Source organism: Loxodonta africana, chromosome 6, assembly GCF_030014295.1.
Source record: "Loxodonta africana isolate mLoxAfr1 chromosome 6, mLoxAfr1.hap2, whole genome shotgun sequence".
Classification (NCBI taxonomy): Eukaryota; Metazoa; Chordata; class Mammalia; order Proboscidea; family Elephantidae; genus Loxodonta; species Loxodonta africana.
In genome coordinates, this window is record NC_087347.1 from 47,057,632 (window position 1) to 47,074,100 (window position 16,469).

The following is a 16,469-nucleotide window of genomic DNA, read 5'->3' on the forward strand; positions in this document are numbered from 1 at the left end:
GTTATACAAATAAAGCAACTCATGCCCTCATGAGATAACTGTTAGCCCTACTTATGTCTGTATTACTAATTTTAACAAAAGCATAAGGTCTTTGGAGTTCCTGGGTGGTGCAGATTGTTACGTACTCAGCTGCTAACCGAAAGGGTGACAATTTGAGGCCACCCAGAGGCACCTTGGGAGACAGTCCTGATGACCTAATCTCAGAAAATGAGCCATTGAAAGCCCTGTGGAGCACAGTCCTACTCTGTCTAACACAGTGGGGTTGCCAACTCAAAGGCAGCTGGCTACTGGTGTAAGGTCCTTAATGAGTCTTTAGTATTCCTAGGATCTTGAGTATGGTTTTCAAAAGATAGGCCTTCTCTGTGAATTTTTAGGCTAAGCCACAGAAATTTGATTTTGTGCTTGGAGATGTTGTAAAAGGTGGTGTAGGTATGTGGGAACAGGGAGGAAATGAATGCTCCTGGATGTCAGCAAATGAGATTGGAGTGGGTGGGCCGTGGGAGGGTTTCTCCGAAGCTGAAAGATAGATGGTGGTGCCCTGGACCATTCTGAAGGGTCTGCTCTTCCTGAATCCTTTCATGGATTCTGCCTTTCATGTTGTGGAGTGGTTTGGTTGTGTTAGGTCCTAAATGGTCAAGTAAACCTATTTATCAGATGATGCTAACGAAGGGAAATATACACTTATCATTAAATTCAATATGCATCCATGTTTTCCTTCTCTTAAGTTCTAACTGGAGAGATGACTGTTTTCTACGCTGTCCTGGTGTCTATTTGACTGAGATATTCATCTTTACTGTGCTTAATTTACTTTCTATAAGCTCATCTTCTCATATTGAAGAAGCAGATAATCCAGCTATCTTTTCAATGTTACCATCTTCTGGCCACTCTCAATAATAAGATTAATGGCTGCAACGTGTTTTTTTTTTTTTTTTTTTTTACTCCCAAATATACCAAAGTTGTTGGTATAGTTGTTCTCCATTTATTACTAAAGAGGAAATGATATAAGCCAAAGGCTGTTTTAATAACCATGCTTCCTCCAACCCCCAAGTTTATTTTAACAGATTATTGTGTCACAGTGTTTTTATGCTTTTATCTTTGACCAAAGTATTTATTTTGAGAAACAATTATTAAACTGCACTAAAAACATACACGATGTTCCAATAGCATTTTTGTTACAATATTAAAGGAAGCTCAGACTAAGGCTGGATGAAATTGAACACATATTTTCATGTCAGACTTCCTACCATTTTGCTTGTTTGTATTGATTTCTCTTGACATGGTCTTCTGTTATTGAGCACTGCTCTTTTTTCCTTATCCTTTCTCCCTCTCTCTGTTTTTAAATCCCCTACCTATAGCTGTATGTGCAAAGAGCAATTGTAAAAGGAAACCAACTTATATTAAACCTGCCTGGAGTCAAAATGTAATCTAACACCTGTAGCCTGCAATTTGTCATCACTTCATGGATACTTTTTTTTTTTTTTTAATAACAGATTTCCTGAGTTTTGACCTTAGGATACTGTATAATCCAAAAAAAAAAAAAAAAGCAACAAAACTAAACCATGGTTTTTAATAAGTCTTATAATGTTAGGATGTGAAATTACAGCCATAAATGCCACCTCAAGTAACATCATTTGAAGTTAGAAATAGTGCTGAGTTGTGTATCTAGGAGAATATGATTTGCCTGTGAAAATGTCTTTGAGTGATAAAGTCAAAAGGCAAGTTGTAATGCATGTGCGAATTCTTCTATACTCACTTTCCAACCCTTTCCTCAGTGACTTGGCTTAAGTAAGGGTGTTTTTAACTGTGTGGTCCATTTTGAATTTTATGAGAAGTGTTTGGTTTTCCTTATGGGGAAAGCAGAGTTATGTGTTGAGTGCGATTCATGTATGAAGAGTTTCTCAAACTTTTTGGCTTCAGGACCCTTTTCATTCTTAAAAAGCATTGAGGACATCAAAGATGTAGGACAGAGTAGAACTGCCCTTCTGGTTAGCAGCCGAGCTCTTAACTACTGTGCCACCAAGGCTATCAAAAATTACTTATATTAAAAATTAATACTGAGAAATTTTTTAAATTTTTATTTATCTTTAAGAGAATTATAATTATATATACATATATCCACAATTATAATTGTATTTGATATATACATATAGACACAAATAATATATACTTTATGTAAAATATCTGTATTTCAAAAAATAGAAGAGTGGAATTTTTAAATTTTTTTGTAGATATATTTACTCTCTTGCTTAAAAGAAGACAACTGGATTTCAGGCCTCACACAGACATGTAATTGAAAAAGAAAGGAGCATTTTAATAGCCTTCCAGATCATTGTACTACTGTGGCAAAACTCTGCAAGCATTAGTTCCTTAGGGATGAGTTGCAAAGTAAAATCTGAAACCTTATCAAGGTACTTCTCTTCTCGTACTTTGTTACTTCAGAATCCATTCTCCTGCCTTGCACTTTGAATGGATCTTTTCCCTATGCATGATTTTGTACCATCATCCATCAGTCATTTGGAAAATAATGGTTTATTGACTTACACAGATCTTCTAAATGTTGACACGTTTCACTATACAATATTAAAAAAAAATCACATTTGTTAAATCACTGATGATGTCATCAGAAATGTCTAAGTATTGGGAAGCTGTCAAGCTCATGGTGGCAGCTACAAGTTTTCAAGAATGCCAATTTTTATTTGAAAGGTCAAATTTTATCATTGGCAACAAATCTGTTCCTATGTGACAGGCTCACTTCATTCATTTTCCAGAAGATACCTGCCAGTTACCCAATCCAAATGACCGTAGTTTGTGTTAGTTGTTCTTTCGAGTAAAAATGATGCTCTATGGCCAAGGCAGCTAGCTCAGCTCGCAACCGAAACAATCAAACAAGTGCTCTTTCTTGGGACAGCCATCTTACTTTGTATCCTGGTTCTCAGTCCTTATAACAAGTGATAGCTTCTTTTCTTTTAAACATTGTTTTGCAGAAGAATAATAACAAGAAAAATAATAACTAATTGTGTTGAATAAGAGTAATAACTGGTCTGAAAGAAAAGAAGAGAGAATATGGAATTAATTCAGTTTAGCAGAACAAAGATTTATTGATCACTTACTGTGTGCCAAGCATATGGTGTGGCGGTATATAGCTCACTATCCAATAGGTAAGATATATATAGTTATATTAATATTTATATTATTATTGATTATTTGCATTATTTATATTAATTGCTATTTACATTATACTATTACATTACAGTATTAGATTAATAGTTATAATATTTACATTACAATATTGCATTATTACATTAATAAAAAAAAACCCATTGCCCTTGAGTCGATTCCGACTCATAGTGACCCTACAGTTTCAATAATATTTACATATTATTAATGCTAAGTTTTCCCAGCTAAAATTTTGAACCAAAATTACATTGTTCGTTTTGAAGAAGGAGAATACTAGGGGGTAGAACTAGGTTGTTAAACTTAAGACAAATACCACAGTTATATGATATTTTATATAGAGTATATTTTTAAAATAACTACTCTTTCATTTATTTAACAAGTTCGTATTGAGTTCTGCATATGGCTTCCAAGTAATTATTCTTATTGCCCATGAATGATATATTTTATCTGAATTTTCAGTGGAAGAATGCTTTCATTTTTTTGAATCAGCTATTTTGTATCCTCTTGTCATAGATGAGGGAAAATTAAAGAAGACAATGAAATCCTGCTCTTAACCAAAAATAAATGAATTAACCATTACCCTTTAGGACCTGACGCCAAGTCAGCCCTTTGGGTGAGGCTGGTCAAGGAGAGGCGGATGCAGCCACCTGGGAAACTTCATTTTAATCTACTACTCTACTTCATCCGCCACCCCATACACTCACCTCCTTAATAATTTCTCATTTTCTCTATATAAAAAAGACCACAAAGTCTTGGCTTATTATAAGTAATCCAGTTCACCCCATAATGATACAGTGAATTATATACTTTCCTAAACTTAATCATTCAGGATCTGGCTTCCTTCCCTGCAGGCAGGAACCATTATATTTTACACATGGCTCCCAGCTGGTTCTCATCGGGGCCTTCACCATCTCTGTGAACACTGGGAGCTTTAAGAGGAGGTGCTTCCTCTTTCTTAGTCAACTTTTTCTTCCTACCGTTTCGTTCTTTTGTTTTCAAAATTTTCAGATTTGAAGGCAGTTTTGAAACAATGCGTGACCATGTTATGATTGTGCTTTGTGACTGGGCAGGGAGGGGTCAAGTTTTATTTTGAAGTTGATGTTTTGAATATATTTACAACTTCTGTTTCTTCATCATCATCTTCATGTCCATTTATATTCATAAATGTCATATTTCATCTCAGAGAACTTTCAGCAAATAAATAAGAACTTATTAGACTTTTAACTTTCTATTTATGTCGTAGGAATAACGAATAAGTTATCTGTTTTTCTATATAAGTTGCTTATATTTATACTTCTATATAAATTATTTAAACATGTAAGTATTTACAACTTAATTGTTGGATATAAGACTACTTTTCAGAAAGTTTTGCAGATTAATAAGTCTAACTGTTGTAGTTGTTGCTGGGTGCTGTCAAGTTGATTCTGACTCATAGCGACCCCATAGGATAGAGTAGAACTGCCCATAGGGTTTGCTTGGCTGTAATCATTACAGGAGGAGCCCTGGTGGCACAGTGGTTAAGCGCTCAGCTGCTAACTGAAAGGTTGGTTGTTCAAACACACCAGCTGCTCCATGAGAGAAAGATGTGACAGTCTGTTTCTGTAAAGATTTATAGCCTTGGAAACCCTATGGAACAGTTCTACTGTGTCCTATTGGGTCACTACCAGTTGAAATCAACTTGACAGCAATGTGCTAATCTTTATGGGAGCAAGATCACCAGGTCTTTCTCTCAAAGAGCTGCTGGGTAGCTTAAAACTGCCAGCCTTTCAATTAGCAGCCAAGAGCTTAACTTTTGTACCACCAGGGCTTCTTAGCTATTTAGATACTTTATAAATATTTGATAAATGGGTATTTTTTTACTCTTTTAACCCAAGGCTGGTTTTTTAAACATAATTCTTTTTAGATTTGGTAAGCAGCCCTAATGAAGAAGGCAGTCATTAGTTAAATATAAATTAGCCATTCTCCTGAGGAGGAAGCGCCAATACAACCTTCTGGTTGTTTTTATGATTATGTTGCTATTTGTGATACTCTGTTGCCAGGAATATATTACAAGCTCGGTTTTTCTAACTTAGTGTGTAGATACATGAATCTTTTTTCTTCTCTCTGGTAAAAGTAGCTATTTTTAAGTCTTACTATATTTTGGCTGTATCAGATTATATGATTGTAGTTCATGTGATGGCTTTCCATCACCCTTGCAATGAATTGCCAAGGCCCTGCACAATCTGGCCCTTGCTACCTCCATCATCATTTCTCCTCCTGGTTCTCTTCTCTTTAGCGTGTGGCTCACCAACAGTACTTTCTATGATAATGAAAGTACTCTACATCTGTGCTGTCCAATATGTCGTTGTTGTATTGTTAGATGCCGTTGGTTGATTCAGTTCTGACTCATAGTGACCCTGTGCACAACAGAACGAAACACTGCCCTGTCCTGCGCCATCCTCACAATTGTTGTCATGCTTGAGCCCGTTGTTGCAGCCACTGTGCCAGTCCATCTCTCTAAGGGTCTTCCTCTTCTTCGCTGACCCTCTACTTTACCAAGCATGGCGTCCTTCTCTAGGGACTGATCCCTACTGATAATATGTCCAGAGTATGTGAGACGTAGTCTCACCATCCTTGCTTTTTAAGGAGCACTCTGGTGTACTTCTTCCAAGACAGGCTTGTTCTTTCTTTTGGCAGTCCGTAATGTATTCAACATTCTTCCCCAACACCACAATTCAAAGGCATCAGTTGTTCTTCAGTCTTATTCATTGTCCAGCTTTCACATGCGTATCAGGCTACAGAAAACACCATGGCTTGGGTCAGGCACACCTTAGTCTTCAAGGTGACATCTTTGCTTTTTAACACTTTAAAGCGGTCCTTTGGAGCAGATTTTCCTAGTGTAATGTGTCTTTGATTTCTTGGCTGCCGCTTCCATGGGTGTTGATTGTGAATCAAAGTAAAATGAAATCCTTGACAATCCTGTCTAATGTGGTATTAAACAATAGCCACATGTGGCTACTGAGTACTTGAAATGTGGCTAATGTGACTGAGGAACTGGATTTTAATTTTTTTTTTTTTTTAGTGTTAGTTTAAATGTAAGTGTGAACTGACACACATGGCTAGGGGCTACTATATTGGGCAGCACAAGGCTACTATGTGTGCTTCTTTGCTGCTTTTCCAATATACCAAGCATTTTCCTGCCTCACAGCCCTTGTGCTTGCTGTTTCTTTTGTCTGGAATGCTCTGCTTCCATGGCCTAGTCCTCATTTCGTTCAGGCCTCTACTTAAATACTGCTTCCTCAGGGAGCCTTCCCTGAGTCACCTTATCTAAAATATTTATTCCTCCTTCCAGTTCTCCTCCTCATGCTTTGCTCTATTTTTGCCCATTGTGTTTATTACTACCTGGTATTTTATTATGGCCTGTCTCCTTTCTTCTAGATTCTCAGTTCAATTTGCCTATGTAATCTTGCTCATAGAAAACAGAGAACATAATGTTTAGGGGCATGGGCTTTAAAATCAGACATACATGTTTTAGAATCCCAGTCTGGTACTTCCAAATTATGCGACCTTGTCAAATTACCTACACTCTCTGAACTCTTTTTTTTTGAACTCTAGTTTTCCCATCATAAAATGGGGGTAGTATACCTACCTTCAGGATTACTGTGAGCGTTAAATAACACAAAACATATTTAAAGCACTTAAGCATTTCATGAGTTCTAATGCCTATTATTACTATTAGTAGCAGTAGTATTGAAGCTGCTTACTACTGTGAGCTCCAGTTGTCATAGAGAAGAATCAACAATAAAAAAAACCCAAACAAACCTGTTGCTGTGAAGTCGATTCCAACTCTTAGTGACAATAGAGGATACTAAAAAGAGGGAGGCTTTTACATTAACCTTTTGATACTCTCTTTTTGTTTGGTTACAGAAATGTTCAGAAATGAATTATTGACTAGATTAACTTAAATTCAATTGTAATGGAGAAAAATCCAAACCAAAATAGATCTAGTGTGAATTGGCAGGCTTTGTCATGCAATGGTTAAGAGTAAAAGAAATGGATAGCTATCTTTACAGAACGATATATTCTGTCATTTGGGAAGATCGCATAAAGAGAGATGGTGTACCTTAGGAACTGAAGAAGGCAACTATTGAGCCCATTTTGGAAAAGGGAAAAAGGATGAGTCTGGAAAGCCTGTGAACTTGGACAGTTTTACATAAATAGCTGTGAGGATGTTTGATTCAACTTAAAGGAAATCCCAGAAAACAATAATCTGAGTATGTGAAGAATTTATTAGAGAAAAGCCTATCTCTATTCAGTTGGCAGAGTGTTCACTGTCTCAACTGAAGTTACTGTGAGTTTTGTGATTATAAAAACATCAAACAACCAGAAATAGATACGTAACCTGTAAAATGAGCTGAGGAACTGAGCCATCCAGTAGGAATCAGCGTCATGACTTCATCTAAAAGTTTCAGAGGGGACTTACTTGGTACAGGGACCAAACTTGATATATTTTAGCTAACAAGAAATTGAGAACATGTTCTGAGAAGGTCGGATAGAACATCTAAAACTTGATGAAATAGGGGGTCAGAAACCTGTCCTATGAGGGGAGGCTTAAAAGAGTTGACATTATTTATTCTAGATGTGAGAGAGTGAAGACTGGACGACTTGATCCTGCTCTTTAGATGGAAGGATTTTAGGAGGGGATTTGAGTTGATCTTCAGGTCTAAAGGAGACCATATTGTAAGCATTAGGCTTTGCTCTGTTTTGCTCAGAGTGCTCACAAGTAGAAAAAAGCAGTACTCCTTATCAAGAAGAATTCTTTGTCATAATAATAAGCTACTGCAATTGGCTGGAGAGGAAATTCAAGTAGTTTTTCTTTTTCTTTTTTTTTTTTTTTTTACTAGAAATTGACTGCAGACAATAAATGATCCTTTGCCTGGGGTAATTTGAACATTTTGGGAGAATGAAGATAGTTGGGACAGATAACTGGGAATCTTTTAATCTCAGATATTATCCATGGTGTGGTTGAAAGGATGTTATACCAAAGAAAAACGGCAGTGAAATGGAGAATTTGCAAGTCCTTTAGTCACTCACAAGGCGGTTTCAGTTTGGAGCTGCCCCTTATGTTATGCTGTATTTTGGCTGTTCTTTCCTTATCTGTTCAAAGGTCCTGGAAATATCACTTAACCTTCTTCATGTAAATATTATCTTACTGCCCAATTCACTATAGAATATTGTCAGACCAGAAACTAGTTATTGCTCTTTTTAGATTTTATTTTTATATTTCTGTTACGTGTCTGAGAAGCATCTCCCTTTTCTGTGATGGACAGTATTATTGCCATTGTTGCCTTGAAATCTACTTTCTCAGCTGCCTATGTTTATAATTTCCAATTTAGAGGGTTCTCCTGAGATGTTACATGTTTCCAGTTTGTTCTTGATCCAAATACAACCTATGTCAGGAACCATGAGGATTAAACGATTTAATCCATGTAAAGTTCTTAAAACTGTGCCTGACACGGATTAAGCATTTATTACATGGTACATATTATTGTTTCTGTATTTCACGTGTGGCTTCTCTGTACATGTGTATTCCTACTAGTAGATTCTAAAGAATAAGGAGAGGTGCAATAGGCCAATTGGTTGGACCTAAGGAGAACGAACCTTATCATGCAGAAAGATTATAGTAACTTCAAAGTATAGTTTTGGAAAATCCTTTTAAATCTAACCAATGCACAATGGAAAACCCCTAAAGACCCAATCTAATTATTCAATTAAATGGAACCGTTATGCTGTCTTTTACTACAGAAGGCAAGCATAATTTAGAAAATGGGGTATTTTAATTCTCTTTTGTTTTTCAATTAACGCAATTGCTCTAATGGGGGGGGGGTCATATTCCTGCTTGAGTATGTGTTCTTTAAGTATGTATTCTGTACATCATTTCAGTCGCTCTCTTTCACCATGAAATAAAAGCCTCACCTGTTGACATGGAGGTTCATTTATTACAGTGTGCAGACTGCCCAGATTATGGCCTCAGAGCAAATATCTTTCAGCCACCAAGGCTGACGTGAGCCACACAGGCCCACCATGGAGCTGTACTTTCCCTGCCGGGTATAATTAGGATGTTTAAGTAACGTAGCTCTCACTTTTTTGCTGATGCCAGCTTACCACAACGGACCACATGAGTTTACTCTTAGTTGAAAGTGGTAAAGAAAATGCCAAGAACATTCATTTTAATTGGTCCACATTATATGGGCTTTTAGTGCCACTGTTTTATCGTTCAGTGTTTTAGATTTCTTTCTGCCCCAGCAGTCAACTTTTTTATTACAGATATTCTTATTTCCATCTGATTATTTGACCATTACTTGATTATTACTTGAAAAGTTTCAACCTCTTCTGTTTATCGTTTCTGTTTACCTTATTTAGGTGATGATTGTATTTGTTCTACTATTTATTAAAGTTCTAAGTAGAAGACTGATATTTTCATATTGGTGGGAAATTATTTTTCCATCAGATGGTCTTAAACTGGGATGTGACAGAGATATTCTTTTCTTAAATGCTTGCTTTGATGCCGATGTTTCTGAGCTACAAACTGGGGCCATGTGGGTGGTGTGTGGTGGGGGTAATAACAGTGGTGAGGACGGTGGCACAGGTGGTTCTTTAACTAGACGTGTTTTCTTCTGCACTGATTGGACCGATTTCCCACTGAATTCTGGAAAATATTTGATTTGTTACTCTAACTTAAAAAAGATCACTAAAACAGGAGCGAATGGTAAATGAGTAGACTGTGTTTTTTAAAAAGTGAACTCACTATTCTAAAATGTCTTAGGAGGGTCCAGAAAGTTAGGCACTGATCTGAGTATAGGAAATGTGAGATTGCCTTTGGAATTGACATAATACTTTTTTTAATGGGATGATCACAGTAGCCTTTTAATTATAGTGTGTTGCCACTGATGTAAGGGGTGAGCAGTGGCTGGAGTGCCTTGCTGCTCCCTTCCTGTCTCCATGAAGGCCTTCTCAGATAGGCCTATGGTGAGAGCAGAGACGGAGCTTTCTACACTCTCCCCTGTATTGCATTTTTTCTTTAGTCCGATTAAAAAAGCTCATGAATAAGTAATGTATGGGAAATTATTCTAATCAGAGAGATAATGTTGAAGCAGTTATGAAGATCGAGGGTAAGCTCAACTAACTAGAGATTTGTTTTTTTTTTTTTAATAAATGGGGCTAGGTAGAGATAAAAGAGAATTTGGAATTAGTTACAACAATTGAAAAATCTTGACATTAAGGATAAAAACCAGCAATTAGGAAATCTACACAAAACAGATGATTAGTAATCCATTTGTATGAATATAAAATGATCATTTAAAATTCAGAATTTAAATAACAGTTATATTTTTACATTAATTTGGAAGTTTTTATTTAAAAACAGTGTTTAAGGCTCAAAATAAGAACTAAAAGAAAATGAAGAAGCTGTTTCTAATGTTGCAGAGGATTGATTGTCTGATTTAACTACCCACTATTCCCCTGTAACAGCCTGAGAATAATTATAGGCTGATGGTAATAATGACAACTGGATGCTCGCTCCAAACCAGAGGGGGGTGAACTATGGCCTATAGACCAAATACGACTTGCCACCTGTTTTTGTAAATAAAGTTTTATTGGAACCCAGCCATGTTCTTTTATTACATATTACTTATGGCTACTTTCACGGTACAACAGCATAGTTGAGTAGCTGCAACAGAGATTGGATGGCTCACAAAGCCTAAAATACTACCTGGCCCTTTATAGAAAAAGTTTGCCAACCCCTGACTTAAAGCAAGCACTGTGTTTTACATACATTTTGCCATTTAACCCTTTCAGCATTCCTCGGAGGTCTGTGCCTTATCATCTTTCTTTTATAGATAGTGAAATTGAGGCTTAAAGATATCAAGTGACTTGCCCAAGGACACTCAGCTAAGTGGAAGAGTCTGGACTTGAATCCCTGAGGTCTGATTGTAGAGCCTGCGCCTTCTCTCTGGGCTCAATTTCTTTGTTACTGGCCTTGAGAGTGGTGACACGTCCTGGTGATTACCAGCACTCTGAAGTCAGGCTGCTTAATTCAAATGACCTTGGCCAACAAATGATTTAAACTTATTTATGCCTCAGAATATAAATGTTAGTAAACATTACTGTTATTAAACTCCATGTTCTGTAGATAAGATTCTGAATCTCCAGAAATGATTCTAAGTTTTCCAAACACCCGAATTTACACCACTATAGCATAACTCCAGTGCTAGATACTGTTGTTGTTAGCTGCTTCCCAGATGGCCCCCGACTCATGGCAACCCCACGCACGATGGAACAAAATGCTGTCTGGTCCTGTGCCATTCCCATGATTGGTTGTGGATAGGACTATTGTGATCCAGAAGTAGAGTTTTCATTGGCTGATTTTCGGAAGGAGATCATCAGTCCTTTCTTTCTAGTCTGTCTTAGCCTAGAAGCTCCCTTGAAACCTGTGCAGCATCATAGCAACATACAAGCCTCCACTTGCAGGCGGGTAGTGGTGGCTGCACATGAAGTGTGTTGGCCAGGAATCTAACTGGGTCGGTCTGTGGCATGGAAGGCAAGAATTCTGCCACTTAACCACCACTGCTGCCATCCAATGCTAGATAGACTATACGTATTTCAGAAGGTTGGTGGCTTCTGAAACGGAAAATTGCAAGTCAAATGTTTATTTAGTTATTTATTTTTTGATTATCAGGTCCTTCATAGACAACCATCTCAGCCGGCCAAGGAGAGTTCCCCTCCCAGAGAAGAAGCACCTCCCCCACCTCCTTCAACTGAAGACAGTTGTGCCAAAAAGCCCAGGTCTCGCACAAAGATCTCCTTAGAAGCCCTCGGAATCCTCCAAAGCTTTATTCATGATGTAGGCCTGTACCCTGACCAGGAAGCCATCCACACTCTTTCGGCCCAGCTAGATCTCCCCAAACACACCATCATCAAGTTCTTCCAGAACCAGCGGTACCACGTGAAGCATCATGGGAAGCTCAAGGAGCACCTGGGCTCCGCGGTGGATGTGGCTGAGTATAAGGACGAGGAGCTGCTGACAGAGTCTGAGGAGAATGACAGCGAGGAAGGCTCTGAGGAGATGTACAAAGTGGAGGCTGAGGAGGAAAACGCTGACAAAAGCAAAGCGGCACCTGCGGAAATCGACCAGAGATAATGTGAACTCCATCTAGGCAAAGCAATACATCGGTCCAAGGATTTTCTGTTTTAGTTTCTTAAAAAAAAAAAAAAAATTTTTTTTTTTGCTTTATTTTTGTCTGTTTTGTTTTTCTTATCCTTATGGACATTTCTCTGTGGCACAGGATACACCTGTAAACTGAGTAAGTTCAGTATTTCCGAATCAGACATCGCCTTGGCAAAGACACTAAAGTGTTACAGTTTTACAATGGACTGGGTCATAGTAATTATAATCACAGGAGACTCTGCCTTCATTATCCTTGCACTTATGGAAGAGACATCAGGCAAGTTTCAGGATGAAAAGACCTACGAAACCAATGAAGGAAGCTACAAGTGTGTGTGTGTATATGTATATATCTATATATTTACATATATATATAAAAATTGCATGGGACAGAGAACTTTACAATCTGAAAGAATAGACTGTGAAATGAGTTCTTAAAGAAAAGACTTGTTTATGTATTAAAGAAAAAAAAACCACTTCACAGTGAGTCGCTTTGGCTTTTTGATAAACTGCGGCCTGCTCTCAGGGTGGGGTGACTATTTTTGAATTCCTATTTATTTTCTGTGTTTGTCCCTGATTTTTTTTTTTTTTTTAATTCTATTGCTTCCTATCTGGCAGCTTGATGGGTAATTTTTGAGGTATGTATTTAACAAAATAAATCAACACTGCCATAAAAACAGAAAGAGAAAGAAAAAGGAAGAGAAAGGAGGAAAGAAAGAAAAAGAAAGGAAAAAATCAGGGCACCTTAAAATGATGCAAGTCAAATTACTCTTAAAAGACACAATGCACACTTACAATGACTCAATGTGTTCCGTTATTCAACTTGTCATTACTGTAGTGAAGAGATGCATTTTTGTCAAATTCCAAATGAGTAAAACTGAAGTTCAGTGCAGAGAAAACGTGTCCATTACTGCAGTCTTGATAAAATGACATTTTGATGTTGGACATATGAAATTCATAGTATGAGCCACATTTTGTTGTGAAATTCATTTACCTGCTCGTGGCTTCAAATCTTAATAAGCCTGCTCATTTAAAAGTTGTTCGTCATTACTGTGTTTTTTTTTTGTTTTTGTTGTTGTTTATTTTATTTTTTATTTTTGGTTCGTTTTGTTTGGTTTAATAAAAAGTAGTTCAATATACTGTTAGGTTAGAAAAGAAGTTGCTGCCCAGTGTATAGGGCCTCCCTCTCAAATAATTCTCCAATCTGCCCTCTCCCAAAAGCCGTTTCTCGTTTCTGTTTCACTTTGGACTTCCTCTGCTTTGTCCACATTCCATCCATGTAACCCAAACATTTTCCATCCCTGATCTCACAAGCCTTCATCCCTTTCCCCGGCATGGCCGCCCTAACAAGAACCTGTTTTTGAATCATTGTGCAGCTCCAGGCAATAGAGTAAGTGAAGCGATATCGGTGGAATCACCTACTCGTCATAAACGGAAACATTTCCCCAGTAACCTACATAGCAATTACCTTATGTAAAGCAGAACTAATGCCGACTGGCTGTTCAGTGGAATGTGCGTTAAAGCTGCAATCTACTATAGTTTTCCAACCCTTTTTCAGCTTCCTATCAGAAACACCGGTAGCATTACTTTCCACTTCCACTTCTAGTAACTGCAAGAGGAGACCTCACCTTCAGGACTGGCCTAGGCACCCAATCCGTGCTTTAGAATGGCCATCAGACAGTCCCACACGGTTGGATTTTTTTGTTTTTTTTTTGAGTTGTGCTCTCATGCAACCTTGTCAAAGACCTCATACAATATCACTTTGAAAGTTATTTTCTGTTTACTACACAAACATTGTAATATAACTGTTAATACTATTTATATATTTGAAAGGTATAAAAGGTAGGAGTTAAAAAAAAAAGCAAAAACAAAACCTCTATGTGTAGATATTAACTCAACAATATACAGGGAGAAGACATGTTGCAATACAAGCTAATTCTAGCTGCTCAGTAACCTCTGGAGTTTTTAAAGGGACATTTTCCTGTACTTTTTCAAATAACGATGTTTAAAAAATTATCTTGACACGAGCGTCCTATACCTTTGCAAAAGGCTGGGGGTTTGCGGTTCAGCCCTGGGCCCATCCTTCTCTTTTCTGTAGTATGCTGCAGCTTTAAGCAGAAAGTCCATCGGGACTGCTTCCTGATCTCCGAGTTACTTTTTCCAAATTGTCTTCTTACACTGTTACTGAAGGTCACTCTGTACACGTCATGGAAACTGATTTTGCCAAGCTCTTACACCGTGGTTCATCTATGGATGGCATCCACATTTGGAATCTTTTACACTTCAACCAAAAATTTATTAGGTATTTTTCAATGCTAAGTCTTGCCTTTTATTTTTTAATTTCACTGCGGAGTTTGCAGTGGTTCTAAGTGAATCTGTGGGCATTTTAGCCTGTGGTCTTGCCAGATCTTTGCGAATTACAATGCATATATGTCTATTTATTCAATATCTGTCATATAATATCTATTTGGAAGAAAAAACTTTCTCTTGTAGTGCCTCTTGACAAAGCACAATTTCTCGCCTTTTTTTTTTTTTGTGAAATGAAAAAAAAAAACAAATTGTGTTTTATTGCGGTATCAACAATGTGAATAAGGATTAACATATTGTAAATGTTCTTTTTTCCATGTAAATCAACTATCTTTGTTATCACTAAGTGATAATTAATTTTTAACTTATGTGCATTGTTAGGCTGTTAGAATTTTTTGGTTGTTAAAATAAAACGCATTCAATAAATATGACTTTGTTTGTCAAGTATTTTACTGGGCATTGCTTTCTTTCCTGTTTAATTTTGCATGTAGAGTGAAACCTGGTGAGTCTAAGGGAAATCCATTCTCTTATTTTAGAAACAAGACAGTGGTACCAGCAATCACAGATGTCTGAGTTCAGTTTGGTGCATGTGTGCACATGTGAATGTATAAGTGTCTCTGGGTCTATATAAACACACGTACACAGCCTGGAGCTGGAGACTTGGAAAGTCATTTCTCCAATTGTTTGGTCATATATGAACAAAATTCAAATGTATTCTACAGATATATTTATGGGCTTCTTTATTTTTTCTAGTGAATATTTTCTGTTTATAATTAAAAAACCACAAATAACTGCGTGTCAGGAAACTTTTGGAGCACATATGTCCGTGGTTAATGGACGTAATAAAAGTCTTTTATATTTAGAGCTGGGGTACCATAATGTGTGCGTAGAGGAATGCCGGAAGGATTGATGTAGCTGAGAAATGTGTGAAAATGATTTTTTAGAAAGTGCTTACAATGGAAAAAATTGCTCCAAAGACTAAAGTTAATAAGGAAGGAGCAAGTGCTTAGCTTCAGAGCTGGCAAAGAGAAAGTAAATTAAAATGTGATTTTCTTTTCTTTTGGTACCGTAAGTTGGTCTTGTTTCTTTTTTGACTTTTTCTGAATTTGGTTGACATAAAGATGTAATGTTTCTTTCCTTTCTTCAGTTTCACTTGCCTTTTTCTCCATGAGAGTTACCAGCCCACAGACTGTGTAGATATATTTTAAGGACAGTTGTGCAAACTGGCGTTTGTAGAAAAGCAGACAGTTCCAAAGCAGACAACGCTGAAGATTTTTAATGAGAAAGTAGAGCCTCAGCACAGGTTGAAACGTTACTTAACACAAATGCGAATGTATTCCGCTTTTGGGATAAAAACATGCAAGCAAAGCATTTGTGAGATAATCTGACTTTTAACACAAGTACGTTCCGCATGCACGAGGTACGAGATTGTGTTTTCAGCAGTCAACGTCACCAGAGGTAACAAACTCAAAATGTGGGAGGCTCTGCTGCACTGATGGGTGATGGCTGAGAAGGTGGTCTTTGTGCTGGAGATGTCTGTTTGCAAGAAAGCAAAGTAAGAAATTTTTTGAATAGACAGAAACTCATGACATCTCAAGCCATCATTTATGGGTTGAGTTTTTGTCTTTTTTTTCCTAGAAGAAATATTTTTCTTTACACCGTTACTTTTCTCTGAAGAGTTTTAAACAAAGATTGAAATTTTCCCTCATTCCTTCTAAAGAGCAGGCAGTAAAAATTTATTAAACATGTGCTGTATGCCAGATAATTTGCTAGGAACTGAGAA

The 16,469-nt window shown here is 37.2% G+C and overlaps 1 protein-coding gene across 1 annotated transcript in view; it reads left to right on the forward strand.

Annotated features, from left to right (window-relative positions):
- SATB2 (SATB homeobox 2) overlaps positions 1-12,887 on the forward strand; it is a 195,123-nt gene extending 182,236 nt beyond the window's left edge. The window contains exon 10 of the mRNA XM_023542575.2: positions 11,894-12,887. Coding sequence (XP_023398343.1) covers positions 11,894-12,355 — 462 coding nt within the window. The 3' untranslated portion in view covers positions 12,356-12,887. The remainder of the gene's footprint in view (positions 1-11,893) is intronic.
- Positions 12,888-16,469: the final 3,582 nt, after the last annotated feature.